The sequence below is a fragment of the Sesamum indicum genome, linkage group LG8 (assembly GCF_026168435.1).
Source record: "Sesamum indicum cultivar Baizhima isolate 11 linkage group LG8, ASM2616843v1, whole genome shotgun sequence".
Classification (NCBI taxonomy): Eukaryota; Viridiplantae; Streptophyta; class Magnoliopsida; order Lamiales; family Pedaliaceae; genus Sesamum; species Sesamum indicum.
This window is the reverse complement of record NC_142664.1, coordinates 23,334,649-23,348,786: the sequence shown is the minus strand read 5'-3', so window position 1 is coordinate 23,348,786 and position 14,138 is coordinate 23,334,649. Positions and strand designations below refer to the sequence as shown.

The 14,138-nt window shown below is 36.1% G+C and overlaps 2 protein-coding genes across 11 annotated transcripts; both read left to right on the top strand.

Moving 5' to 3' along the window:
• Nucleotides 1–261: 261 nt before the first annotated feature.
• PYR4 (pyrimidin 4) lies at nucleotides 262–5,361 on the top strand. Of its 2 annotated transcripts, none has more exons than XM_011088645.3 (9): nucleotides 262–415; nucleotides 748–778; nucleotides 1,180–1,331; nucleotides 1,470–1,651; nucleotides 2,300–2,436; nucleotides 3,425–3,590; nucleotides 3,698–3,814; nucleotides 4,694–4,854; nucleotides 5,023–5,361. In XM_011088645.3, exons 2-9 carry the CDS (start codon nucleotides 749–751, stop codon nucleotides 5,215–5,217), a joined length of 1,140 nt encoding a protein of 379 aa, XP_011086947.1. In that variant the 5' UTR covers nucleotides 262–415; nucleotide 748; the 3' UTR covers nucleotides 5,218–5,361. The 2 variants fall into 2 exon arrangements, with proteins under 2 accessions (XP_011086947.1, XP_011086948.1); XM_011088646.3 differs by having other exon boundaries at nucleotides 270–537.
• A 599-nt stretch (nucleotides 5,362–5,960) lies between these two features.
• Nucleotides 5,961–13,463, top strand: LOC105168522 (Translation elongation factor EF1A/initiation factor IF2gamma family protein). Of its 9 annotated transcripts, none has more exons than XM_020696134.2 (13): nucleotides 5,961–6,081; nucleotides 6,232–6,346; nucleotides 6,612–6,734; nucleotides 8,189–8,353; nucleotides 8,640–8,861; nucleotides 9,018–9,095; nucleotides 10,011–10,324; nucleotides 10,412–10,522; nucleotides 10,608–11,092; nucleotides 11,318–11,486; nucleotides 12,452–12,691; nucleotides 12,803–12,937; nucleotides 13,038–13,463. In XM_020696134.2, exons 3-13 carry the CDS (start codon nucleotides 6,623–6,625, stop codon nucleotides 13,167–13,169), a joined length of 2,163 nt encoding a protein of 720 aa, XP_020551793.1. In that variant the 5' UTR covers nucleotides 5,961–6,081; nucleotides 6,232–6,346; nucleotides 6,612–6,622; the 3' UTR covers nucleotides 13,170–13,463. The 9 variants fall into 9 exon arrangements, with proteins under 9 accessions (XP_020551793.1, XP_020551794.1, XP_011086942.1 ...); XM_020696135.2 differs by having other exon boundaries at nucleotides 6,232–6,498; nucleotides 10,017–10,324; XM_011088640.3 differs by having other exon boundaries at nucleotides 6,232–6,498.
• Nucleotides 13,464–14,138: the final 675 nt, after the last annotated feature.

The following is a 14,138-nucleotide window of genomic DNA, read 5'->3' as shown; positions in this document are numbered from 1 at the left end:
ACTTTACCATTACTATAGTAATCGTATTTCAATTTTAATATTTTTAATTTATTTTTAAATATATAAAGTTTATATTGGAGTTTTTAAATAATTTAAATTTTAAAAATAATTAAATTTATATTTTCACATATTTAATATTTTGTGTGCTATATTATCTAATTATATTATTTCGTTTACGTATTATTATTTAATTAATTAATAAAATAATTATTTTTTACAATTATGCAAGTTTAGTTATTTTGTATGTAGTGGGAAAATTTATCCTTACTCTTCTAAAATGAAAAAGAGATGGTTAAAGAGAGAAACTCAACAAACGATCTTCAATCGCACCAGCACCGCCCTCCATCACTTCATCCACGCCGCTGCCGCTCCCACTCTCACTCCCTGCACTTTTCTCTCCCTCAAACCCATATAAGTAATCTCTCCCTCTCTCTCTCTCTCTCAAGCTCATTTACATTATTTGGTATCCCCAAATTGCCTGAGTTTCTCAAAATTTTCAATTGGTCTCGAGGTTAGAGCTAAAAAATATGGTGACTGGTGAGTTGACTATATGTTGTATAATTACTAATAAAATGTCGATTAGCTACCTCGTTTTCTCACCAAATTTTATTACATATGGAGCTCTCTAGATATCTCTGCTATTTACTGGATTCTTACTGTCAACTTGCTATTGATTTCATGTTTCTTTTGATGGACGTACTTCCTACGCCGCAAATGACATTTTTAATTTGTTTTGGCCGTTTGTAGGATGCTGAAGACATCATTCTTTCCTCGCAAAGTAAGCATTTTCTTTCTATTTCTATTGTATATGGTGTTTGTTTTGGCCTAGCCCATTATGCAGGAATAAAGACTTCTAAGGGAATATATGCCTTTATAGTCGATGCTCATCTTCTTGGGTTTTATACCTATGCAAATGATCTTTTTTGCTCTTACAGAAACCGATGGCTTGTCAGTTGTTTATTAGTTGGTTTAGAGTACTATTATTCTGCTAGTTGAACAGATGAATCTATTCCTCACTGTAATTGATCTTTTTATGTATATCTTCTTTTGGATTGCATGGAACCCAATGTACATTTTAGCATGGGAAAAGTTCTTTCTAGCTTCAGCTCAGTTGCATTAATTGCTTGTTAGATACTTAATTTATAGTGTTAATCTATCATGATTTTTTCCTTCACACAGTTATCATCTGTACCAATCCTGAACGCTAGAGGAGTCGGAGCCATCCATATAAAAGCATCTACGACAAAAATGGAGCTTGCAATCACACGTCCTGATGATTGGCATCTTCATCTTCGTGATGGTGAACTTCTTGAAGCAGTTGTTCCCCACAGGTTTGTATCACTGAAATCTACTTCCTAAATGTCCTATGTATTGTTTTTGTGGCTGATTTTAGCATCAGATATAGTTCGTTCTTTTCACCTCTTATTGGGCTTATTTCTTTTCCCTAATATTGTCCACTTCGCATACAGTTCGTATCACTTTGGAAGAGCCATAATCATGCCAAACTTGAAACCTCCTATCACTACCACAGCTGCAGCTGTGGCCTACCGCCAGTCAATTTTGAAAGCTTTGCCAAAAAATAGTGATTTCACTCCTTTGATGACTCTTTATTTGACAGATACCACCAGTCCTAGTGAGATTAAACTAGCAAGTGAGTCCAACTCTTGATATATATATAAATATCTATTACTATATGATGTTTATTTGATGTCTGCTTTACGATCTCGTTGTTATGTCTATTTTATATGTGAGGTTTATGGCATTATGACGTGCATTAACTGGACTGTCAATTCTTTTCTCAAAGATGCTATTTTAATAGTTTCTGCATCTTGCTACCTAATAATAAGAGAGAAGTTGAGGCTTGATAATTATTTACCTCAAATAGATCAAGTGATACATATTAACATTCAAAACCGTCATAGGATCAATGTAATTTTCTCTTAAGTTTCATTCTTTTTCAGTGTGGTAGATAGAAATTCAATTTACTTTAGGTGTGTTAATTATGCAACACCATGTTTAAGAAACCTACAAAAATTATTTGTATGTAGATGAATTTGCACTTTCTTTTCCTAGAAAAATTGTTAAAGGAAACTTGAATGAGGATATGACAAAAGTATAATTGAAAATGGATAATTTTGTTACTTTCCAACAGCCACTCCAAAAGGTAAATGTGGATGATTAATGTTGCTGTTGGTGCTGAAGGCCATGTTTGTGTGGTTTGGAAGTTTACAACTAAGTTTTGTTTCCTTGATTTTTCTATATCTGGTTCAATTCTTGACTTAAGTAGCTACTGCCACAGGAGAGAGTGGAGTTGTATTTGCTGTGAAGTTATATCCTGCTGGTGCAACCACAAACTCTCAAGATGGTGTAACAGATCTATTTGGAAAGTGTTTACCTGTACTTGAGGAAATGGTTAACCAAAATATGCCTTTGTTGGTGAGCATATCTCTGTTCTTCACGAGAACTGAGCTGAAGTTGACATGTGTTTTAAATGGCATTCTAGTTTCTCTCTTTCCCTGCAATCTATTACAGATTCTCTGTTGTACATAGGTATCAATCCCAGGTTATGGGATTCTGTTCTAGGTTCCTGGATTACCATTTGTCTATTTGAAGCTGGATTCACCCACTGATATGAGAAATAGGGCTAATTCTGAAACTATATAGTTGTGTCTAGAAGTTATGGAATATACTTGGATTAACTTTTTTTGCAGTCTCAGTCTTGTATACGAGTAGCTTCTCCTTATAAGATTTCATATAGTGTGCTTAGAGTTTAAGCACTCAAAACTAAGATCATTTACACTTTGTCTGAAGAAGTGCTTCAGGTGGCAAAATGAAAGCTTCTCTCTGTCTCTCCTCTGTCCTCCTTCCTGGCCTGCTTTCGGAATACTATAATTGGTGGGATCGCAACTTTGTGCGTGTCATGAATCTGTTTAGAGTCCTGGATGCTAAAGCCAAATAGAAAAATAAAAGCAAAGTTCAATGTTGGTGAGGCTTTTGACATCTTTAACTAGGAAGGGATTTCTGTGAAACTGAAAGTCTGTCGACTTGAACTAATTGCACTCAGGTTTAGAAGCAGAAAATAGGTACAGAGATATTCTTACATGAAAACATGATTTGCAGTGTCTTGATACAGTGTATGACCTCGAACAATAAAACCTCTGGAAACTTTGTCTTCGACATATGTGGTGTATGATAAGATTTCTTTTTTCCATACAGAAGTTTTTTGCTGATTCCAAAATTCCCGAAACACGTGTTGATTGATAGAAATAACACTGATGAAGGCCAGATTAATATATTAGCAGATAGTTAATCCATATAAGGGCCATTGTGTCATTATGAGCATATATATCTGCATGACTAACAATAATATGTTATTAATGTATTGATAATTGGCAAAACCTCAAACAGTTGGAACTCTATGCAGGTCCATGGGGAGGTAACAAGTCCTGATGTTGATGTATTCGATCGCGAAAAGGTGTTCATTGACACAGTTCTTAGCCCCTTAATTCAAAAGTTTCCACAATTGAAGGTTGTCATGGAGCATATTACCACAAAGGATGCTGCAGATTTTGTCCAGTCTTGTGATGAGAGTAAGTCATAGCAGTGATAAACTTCAGAAATTTTGTTACTTATGGTCAAAAAGATGATATGTCATCTTCATTTCATAGTGATCGCCTAATTTCAATCATCCTTTCAGGATTTGTTGCAGCAACTGTGACACCGCAACACCTTGTTCTTAACAGGAATTCCCTTTTTCAAGGAGGACTGCAGCCTCACAACTACTGCCTTCCAGTACTTAAGAGAGAGATACATAGTATGCCTTCTAAACTCTATAGATGAACAATCAATCATATTTGCTGTCTATTTCTTTACTCAAGATGCATTGGCCTACTACTTGTCATTATGTTTTTTAGGAATGCATGCATGATTACTTAGTGAACATCATTGTGCTATATCATTTACTGCATTCATTCAGAGGCTCCTGATTCTCACGAGATGTTATAGCATCACGAGTTTTTGTTTTTCATTTTCTTGTTTGCTAATAGGAACCTATCATTCAGAAAGTACATTTATGACAAGATGCATCTATTGATGTTTTCCAGATAGTATGACTAAATGTCATAATCATCTTGGTTAGACTTGTTGAATCTGTATTCTACTGCAGTTTTAGCTGGCATATCATCCTCAAAATGCATGAGCCCCTGGAAGCGTGTTTAACTATCACATTTGGTGAAGTGCTTACACTAGAATAGAGAAACTTTTGTGGCCATGTGATAACATGAAACATGTTCATTCTCCCATTTACTCAATTAAAGCTAATGGTATTTTTCCTATAATGTTTATAGGCACATTTAGTGGTAACCATTAATGGAAGAGTAAATGCTTTGACTTAATGAATTTGATGTTTTCGGAATTATTTTCAATTCCTTTTTTAGGCAGAGAAAAGAAGAGACTATGGAAGAGCATTGAAAATTTGTTACATCTAATGGATATCTTTGGGGTTTATGTGAAATTTAACTGGTGATCAGTGATCCGTACCTTAGTAAATGTTGTTTAGGCATGCATCCAAGCATTCTTATCATGCTACTATGGCAGCTTCTTCCCATAAGCCCCTGATGGACTATGTCTTGCATTTATTCATTTGGTCTCACAATACACTTTAGTTTTATGCATTTACTTTGTTCTCATTCAGGACAGGCAATTGTGTCAGCTGTTACAAGCGGAAGCAAAAGATTCTTTCTTGGAACTGACAGCGCACCTCATGAAAGAAGTAAAAAGGAGTGTCCTTGTGGATGTGCTGGAATCTATAATTCTCCTGTGGCCTTGTCAGTGTATGCCAAGGTTTTTGAAGAGGTAATTTTAGCGACCATACTATATCTGTTGTTTACGAATCTGTTCTCTAGTAATTCAACTCTAACAAGCTTCCTTCTGGCATTTAAACCCAACAAAGTCTATAATTGGTTTGTATTCAACTTCTAGTTTAAGATATGACTGCTTGAGATTCCATTTTTTGTATTACAGGCGGGCGCACTGGACAAGTTAGAAGCTTTTACGAGCTTTAACGGACCAGACTTTTATGGTCTTCCTAGAAACACATCAAAGATTACATTGAGAAAGACCCCATGGAAGGTGCCAACATCATTTTCCTTTACATGGGGTGATATTGTTCCGATGTTTGCCGGTGAGACACTAGAGTGGCTACCATCTCCGCTGTAGAACAAGAGAATAAGATCGCCTATTTCTTTTGGCAGTTATTTGTTCTTAGCTTTACCTCCATGGCGTTTGTTTAATGCAACTCAAAGTTGCTCGCTATTTGAATTATTGAGGAAGATTTTCAAATCGCAGAACTATTTTTCATTACTGCTCATTGTTTTTATTACAAGGAGAAATCTTAAAATGGATGTGCCAGGTTGATTACGTGGTACCATAGTGTGAGTAGTATTACTAACTTGGGCTCTTAAAAGTACTCTCTCTGTGCAACCTGAATGTATATATTTGTAATTTTGCAAAAAAGTTGGAAGTATTTGTATACAATTAAATCTGACCACCGAATACGAGGTGTATTTGTAATTATAATTGCAATCCTAGCAGATGTATTTGTAATTATAATTGCAACCTCAACGGATGTATTTATAATTATAATTGCAACCTCAACGGATGTGTAATTGAACATGCCACTGAATAGGAGTTGTAATTATAATTCCAATGTCAATGGATGTACTTTTAATTTTGTAAAGGGTACGAGTGCTTGTGTAATTAAACTTGATCATTAGAACTATAAGTTTTATGAATATACTTGTAATTTTGTCAAACATACGGAGTATTTATGTAATTAAATTCGAGCTTAATTGATGTGGATGTAATTTACTGTACTAAAATTTGTAATATTTCACGTGAAAATTACTTTGCTAGAAGAGAACAACTCGTAAGTTGGGCCATTGTTGTTAGTACAGACCAAGCCCACATGACGACTCCTATTCTTGTGGCATTAATATGGAATAAAATAAACAAAAGAAAAGGGGCAGATGAGAATAGAGAACCAGAAACCTTCCTTCACCGCCGACCGACGGATGCCTCCAGGTCTTCTGCTGCGATTCAATTTTTATTTCTTGACAAATTGCAATTTTGAGAAACCCCTTTTTGTGATTCAATTGTCAGTTTCTTGGTTTCCTGTGGAGCTATCGGAAAAAATGGCGGTTGAAAATTTCACGCGTAATCCTTTTACTGCAGTGCACAGAGGAGCTGTAGTCGAACACTAGTAACTAAAGCAGCATCCAGCAGAATAGATTTGGAAGAAGAAGCACCATTGACATTGAGCAACGGTATTACAAGCGTTTATATGCATGTACGTTCATGTCTTAACCCAAGTTGAGTAAAAATCCAACTTTTGTTGACACGGAGTCCAATGGCTCCCGAACTCTACTGCATAAAAGATCGGGGTGTTAGTGGGGATTATTCGTATCCCGGTTCTTCCATCTAGTGCAAAAGTTGCCTTTGGTATGTTGTCTTCCGTTGTTGGAAATAGCTTGAAATCTACGTGCATTGTTTTTGGCTTTAGATTTTGTTGTCTTTATGGTGAATGTTGATCGTATTGCTGCTCTATGTAACAGGAATTAGAAAAATGCCTCGTAAAGTGGATTATGGATTTCGTTATGAGGATGATAATTATGATGTTTATGAAGATTACGACTATGACTACGCAGATGATTATGATTATGAAGAGGAAGAAAATGGTTGGTTTTGCTCTCTCTTTGTTTGCTTACTGTTTGTGTGTATTAGTGCACTTTAAGGCTGTATTCTGCTGAGATCACCTCGGAATTTTGCTACCACAGTTGGGAACTGGCTATATGAGTTTTCCCATTGGGTTCCAATGATAATTAACGAATATTTTATCTTTATGTTCTTACGAGTTTAATCTTGGAATTCAAAAGGAAAGGAGGAACATATGAAGAGAGTCTGGTTTAGCCCTTACTCCTTAATTGAAATATGAGAAATCAAATCAGGTTTTGTCAATCTAAATAATGACTTTGAGATGGTAATGAAGCAAGTCTCATACCATGGCAAGGGGACTTTGGTTGATGTAGGACAACTCTTTGAGGAACTTCATTAAGTGATTACAGATGGGTATAACGTTTTTGGAGATCTAGATCTCAAGAGTGATATCCTTGTACATGTTATCGATCTTTCTTATAGTACTATAGTGCTTTGTTAATGATGTCCTTGGTAGTGTAGGCAGTCCAACTGATGCTCACTTCGTGATTGCTATATCATAAATCTCAACCAAAGTTCCCCTTGTTAACTTTATCTACATTTTCACTTAAGCAGAGAAGCTGATGAAACCATTTTTCAATGTCAAAGTCCTTTCCCAAGAAGGTCTCCTCCTAGACTGTGTTTAGGTTTTACTGCCTTCTGAGTCCCTGAACAGGGATTTCGTAAAGAATGAAACATGCTCCTTAACTGTTTGGAACTGAAAATATAGCCTCTTATTGACAAAATGAAAGTAGACTCAAAATATCCAACATTACTTAATTCAGGCTGCAAAGCTAATTATTACAAGTTCTTCAATTGTCTTTTACAGAAATTGATCTGATTCCTAAGCTTAAGATATTGGGTGATGTTGTCTTAATTGTTCAGTTTGAAAGACATTTATCATTTTTCAAGTGAAATTATTGGTCCTTATAAAGTGAAATACGAATAGGGCTTTTCTGACCTTAGTAATTAACTCATTGCAGCTTTGAAGTCTCTCTTATTTGAAAATCCGGATCCTTGTTCCCTTAAGTCATACTGTTCTTAAAATGTTCGGGAAATTACAGAAGAAAGAGGAGATCTCTTTTAAACTTACCAAAAGAAATGAAGGCGATAACATAGCATTAATATTTAGCGGTGGATTTTGGAACTCGTGTCAAATTGTGCCATTTGTTCCAATATAATTGTTGTTTCTTGAACTTATGGTTAGAGAAATGATTTGCTTGCTTTCTGAAATCACAGACGCATCGTAGTTTATTTCATTCCCAAATGAGGGTGTTTTATCTGCTTTAAAACCCACAGGGAACTCCAAGTAAGCAAGATGTTAGCTTTCATGTGACTTGATCTATTTTCACTTATTTCTCATTGTCTCTCTTTTTTGCAGTTTTTGCAAAGTGAGGTTCATTATGCTTTATATCTCTTAATTGGTTCTTTGAAATAGGGATAGCACCTGTGACAAAGGCAAAACAAGAAGCTAGCAGGACTGGGGTCTGGCGTTGCCCAATTTGCACCTATGATAATGAAAATAGTATGTCTGCATGTGACATATGTGGGGTTTTACGTAACCCTTTGGTGAAGGTTAATAATAAGGGCGATACTGCTGCAGGTATAACTATATATAACATGCATATTGTGTTTTTTTTTCCTTTTATATGCTATTGCAGTGATTGGGTTACATGTACGAGAAACATGCTGCTTTAGGGCTTCTCCTTTTTCTCCTTTCCATGCTTTCCAATGGCATCAATATACATCATATGGATCAATTCCTGGAAATTACCACTTCCTCTTGTTTAATCTGTTTTCTTTATTTTTCATCTTTGGGTTGTTTGCATGGGTTGCATTTTGTAATTATTTTCATTAAATTCTTTATAGAGTAGATGCTTTCCATGCAGTGGGTGGCATATGCAAAGATTCTGGAGCATCTGTGATGGCCATGTCTCTTTTTGCATCATCACCGCAGCATATGGCCAAAATGCCTATACTCTTTGAAGCTCAGAAATCAGTTTCTTCCACAGATGACCATCTTAACTTCCACAAAGATGGCAATTTTCGTGGCACTTTTCAAGAATTCAATAGTGCTTTTAGCTCTCAAAATCATCACAAAGTTAATATAGGTCGGAACAGGTTCTAAAACTAGTTATCAGTCAGTAGAAAATCATAATTTTATTAGACCAAAGTAAAACTGTGCCTCAGACCATTTTATGCTTGTCTTTGTTGCTGTTATTCGGATACATCTTCTTGTTTTCTGACATTGCACATGTTGATAGCAGCCGCTTTCAAGTTTGATGCTCCTTCTCCAGATGATTTGGTATCAAATGGATTGCGATCAGTGAAATCGAAATCCAAAGGTATATCTTTTACGGTTCAGAGTGCATCACCAGGCTTTGTTTTCATTAAACATAATCCAACTAATTGTTATTTGGGTCTAGGAAAAGCTAGGGTGGTGCTGTATTTATACCTTAAAACATTGCATGCGCTAATGGAGAAAAAAGCCAAAATAAATTAGAATGTCCAAAAACTAAAATCTAAAGGATTAATGTTTCTGAGGATGAGACCTTGGCTTATGGTGAACTTGGTAATAATCTGGTTAGGATCAGTTGCTGGCCAGGATGTTTTCTTCTTATTCTTGGCTGAGCTTGTGGCTTTGAGGTGGAAGGATGTAACTAGTTTAGTTAATCTTAAGCCAAAAATTGGTTATTCACCGACTTCTTGGGAAAGGACTTTGTTTTATTTCACCGTGCTAGTATAGTTGCATTTGCCCCTAATCATGAAATCTAGAAATAAATTTTTTGATCTGAAGTCAATAAATTATTGTTTTAGAAATCATGCTTTTGATACTCTGATAAATACAAGAAAAATAGCAATTGATTTTCTTCTCTATTGCAATCGATCTATTAGGTCGAGTCCTTCTGTATGCTGGCAAAAATCAGTTGCCGTTTTGTTTGGTCTTGCGGGTCCATACCAAATAAACGAAAAACTTAAAAATAATAAAACAAAAGGCGCCCTGACGAGTAGAATCTTGGATTCCAGCATTCATATCTCTTTGATATCCGGAGTTAAATTGATTAGTGATATGCTTATTTCCCTCTTCGACCATTATTTTCTTATGTGCTCACAGAAGAAACTGTCTATTGAACATCTTCCACTTATTAAAATAACATGTCGAACTGGATCTACTGTTTTATGTTCCTTCTGGTGTTTGGCACGCAGTGATATTGCTTCTTTTCTACTTGGAGAAAATTTTAACAAATCTTATGTCATAGGTGAAGACTCGAGGGGAAGAGGGACAAATTTTCTGGTTGAATCAGAGCTAGCTGCTAATGGGCTAGTGTCCTCTTCAACATCAGTGACTAGAGAGAGACATAATGGAGTGGAAGAAAATGATTCTACTTCAGGAAGTGGAAACAAACCAGAGACTTTTAACACTAGAATGGACACTGAGTCTTTACCTTCCAAATCAGGAAAAGCAAGAAGTATCATTGAGAGAAAAACAGAATCAATTTCACAGTATATTCCTGAGAAATGGATGACACCGAACAATAAAGATGATGGTTTGAGTCAACTGAATCTAGCAATTGTAAGTCACTCTTTAATGTTATCTTGGAATATCCACCAAAGTGATGTGTTATGCCCACCCATAATTTACAATTTACGCTGTACTCAGGTTGGGCATGTTGATTCCGGGAAATCTACCCTTTCAGGAAGGATGCTTCATCTCTTGGGGCGAATATCTCAGAAAGAGATGCACAAATATGAAAAAGAAGCTAAACAACAGGTAAAAGTACTGCCATGTTTCTTTGTTTTGCCCTATGCTTCTAAATTGGATTGCTGGAAATATATGCTTTTTCTTGTTTGACCAGGGAAAAGGATCTTTTGCTTTTGCATGGGCATTGGATGAAAGTGCTGAAGAAAGAGAAAGGGGTATAACTATGACGGTGGGTGTTGCTTTTTTCACTTCTAGAAAATATCACGTTGTGCTGCTCGACTCCCCAGGACATAGAGATTTTGTTCCGAACATGATCTCTGGAGCAACCCAAGCGGATGCTGCAATTTTAGTGGTTGATGCTTCAATGGGTTCATTTGAAGCAGGCATAGATGCTATTGGAGGGCAAACGAGGGAACATGCACAGCTGATCAGGAGCTTTGGAGTCGATCAGATTATAATCGTTGTCAACAAAATGGATGTTGTGGAGTACTCCAAGGAAAGATTTGATGTTATCAAGCAGAAATTAGGAACTTTTCTCCGATCTTGTGGTTTTAAAGATTCTTCTATTTTATGGATTCCAGCAAGTGCCATGGAAAACCAAAATTTAGTGGCAAATCCTTCTGAAGCACGCTTGTCCTGGTTAGTTGCTTGTATCTGCTGCTTTATCCTTTTCTTCGTCTCTCTCTCTCTCTCTCTCTATATATATATATATATATATATATCTTTTGGCACTTTATTTTTATTTTAAGGCATGCTACCTTAGTAGTTGATATATGTTTTGAGAGAACAAATAAGATGTCTTTTGTTATTTTTTACTCAGATTCATGCTGGTATGAATGCCTTGTCAAATTACTGCCATTGCAGGTTTAAAGGACCTTCATTGTTGGATGCAATAGATTCTCTCCAGCTTCCTGAGAGGGATTACTCCAAGCCGTTACTAATGCCAATATGCGATGTTATAAAGTCACAATCACAAGGTCAGGTGACTGCATGTGGGAAACTGGAAAGTGGAGCTATTCGAACAGGATCTAAGGTACATCAATAATGACCAAATCTTGGTTTAGGAAAAATCATCATCAGCTCCATCTTATAATTATTAATTCTCATTCTACTTGGAGTTAATTTGTAATTCTTAAGATCAAGCAACTGTGCATTATATCATGGAAATGATAATACTTTCTTTGTTGATTTACCTGTCTCAACTAGAGTAGAACAAAATGAGTCTAACTGTGACTGAAATTTTTGCCCCACTTCATGAAAGATAGCAGTGTCTTAAGACCTATTGTGCATAGCTCAATCAAGGCATTAACTTGAAATGGAGTAGCGTAAGATTCATGACAGAAGGGTGTTAATCTGCATGCCGCTCTATAAATTTATTACCTAAAATTCTATTGATCTGGTCTTGGATTTCTACTACATTGCTTTCATTTTTGTTTGGACCTGCCCCCATTCTGCAATGACAAATTGTTACGATCCTCAATACACTGGGACAAAAGAGATCTCAAATTGTTGATGGTTTGGAGTCTCCATGAAGCCATATATTGAACTCCAAAGATGATGTAAACTGTCAAAGACTAGTGTTACTTTATGCTGTAGTTAATACGATAGACTGATTATAGTATCCTTTTCACCTAGTCGGTTTTATTATGAAGCTCACCTCCGATGTACTTTAAGAATTGAGCTTACCTAGATTGCATGTGTTAAGATGGTATTGTGAAGCACCATCTTTGCCGCAGTGGTGGTTACTTTGATTATTATATTGATTCTTACATTGATGATATTTAACAGGAGAGTTTATGTGATTGCTGATAGCTATGTTTATATATTAAGTACACTTTATGTTATGCAGCTATTTCAGTAGGTTTTGTTCAAAAGATATTTAATCTGTATGCTGACTTGTTCCATGCCATTTTGATGATCAAGTGCTATCTCTACAAATAGTTAGCATTCCTGGAATGTGTAGCATCAGCCATATTTAGCAATTTTTGTTGGTTACAGGTATTGGTTATGCCTTCAGGGATAACAGCGACAGCCCGTTCTTTGGAGCGAGACTCTCAGCTTTGTAACATTGCAAGAGCTGGTGACAATGTTACCGTCAATTTGCAAGGTATTGAGGGCAATCAAGTGACAGCTGGGGGTGTGATATGTCACCCTGATTACCCTGTTCAAGTCACAAACCGCTTGCAACTGAAGATCCTTGTCCTGGACATTTCTACTCCAATTGTGATGGGTTCTCAGGTTTGCATTTATACATACAAACAGGGTTCATTTTGTGTTTTGCCTTGTTCTGTTGGAGTTGACATGCATAACCTCGCAACTCCAACATGATAATTGTGTGAACATTTGCAGTTGGAATTTCACATACACCATGCGAAAGAGGCTGCAAGAATTGTGAAGATATTGTCTCTACTTGATCCGAAGACAGGGAACACGACAAAGAAGTCCCCGAGATGTTTATTGGCCAAGCAGAATGCCATAGTTGAGGTGGATGCAGAATTCTCTTGTCCCACCCTGTACTTGTGTTCCTTTCTATTATTTGGTGCTCCTCGGTAACCAGCTTATAGTGCTTCTTTTCTCATCTCAGGTGGTTCTGCAAGGGCCTGTTTGCGTGGAGGAGTACAGCAGTTGTAGAGCTCTGGGAAGGGTGTTCCTTAGATCATCAGGGAGAACCATTGCTCTTGGTATTGTGACTCAAGTAATTAAGAGGGAAGAATAGATCCACATGAGATATATGGGAAGATTACAACAAAGATTCGAGTTCCATCATCTACAGTCAGTTTGTTGTACCTCATCAATTTTGCAGCATTGGTGGGAAGTGGTAGTGTGCGCAGAGTTAGCTATGGATGTATGTTTGTATCACGGGCTATTTGTTCCTTGTACAAAATCATTTTCACATTTTGTCTATTATACAACTCTAACTCTACAGGATGTTTGTATGTGGAGAAAACTTGGACGGATACTAAACTATTTCCTTGTGCAATCCAGATTCTGAGTAGTTTAAGTTCTAGTATTTGAAGAATGTTGACACCTGATCAGTGACTACATTATTTAGTTTTTCCGTTTTTGGTTGTTCATATGAGCTGGGCTAGGTGATAATACTCATCAATGTGACAAGAAATTCTATTTTATGCTCTGGGAATGAATAGCAGATTCCTTCCATATTGAGGTTAGTGATGGGTTTGGGAAAGGGAAACTCTCAAGTTTCAACAATACTCAATCCTGCATTTACTTGTGGTTAAGGAGACACTTGCTACTTCTTGTTAGGGTAACATATACTGACCCCACTGAGGTTGAATGTTATTTGTAAAATTATAAGTATATTTTTTGATGTTATAATTGTAATTATAAGGATGCTCCGTTATCAATCAGAATTTTGTACAAACATCTCCTATGTATATTGCATTAATACCCCCTCAAGGGGTGTACTTATAATTTTACAAAAAACAGGGGTACTTATAAGGGATGTTGATGTAATTTATTTTTGTTATTGTATCTAAACTATTAGAGTAAATTACAACAATCACCCATTAGGTTTGACATAATTACGAATACCCCTAATGTTTGATGAAGTTATATAATTACTGAATGGAGACATGAAATTGTCAACTATATCCTTGCTATATTTTTTTTAATAAAAATAAAAATTTGTACAAAAATTGAACATAAAGGATGAGAAAATTTGAAA

Excerpts from the sequence above, each read along its gene's own strand:
- PYR4 (XM_011088645.3), top strand. The coding sequence starts at position 749 with ATGCTGAAGACATCATTCTTTCCTCGCAAA. Across the intron at positions 3,815-4,693 it reads ACTTAAGAGAGAGATACATA|GACAGGCAATTGTGTCAGCT; the intron begins GTATGCCTTCTA and ends GTTCTCATTCAG. Across the intron at positions 4,855-5,022 it reads ATGCCAAGGTTTTTGAAGAG|GCGGGCGCACTGGACAAGTT; the intron begins GTAATTTTAGCG and ends TTTGTATTACAG.
- LOC105168522 (XM_020696134.2), top strand. The coding sequence starts at position 6,623 with ATGCCTCGTAAAGTGGATTATGGATTTCGTTATGAGGATGATAATTAT. Across the intron at positions 12,692-12,802 it reads CAATTGTGATGGGTTCTCAG|TTGGAATTTCACATACACCA; the intron begins GTTTGCATTTAT and ends GAACATTTGCAG. Across the intron at positions 12,938-13,037 it reads AGCAGAATGCCATAGTTGAG|GTGGTTCTGCAAGGGCCTGT; the intron begins GTGGATGCAGAA and ends TTCTCATCTCAG.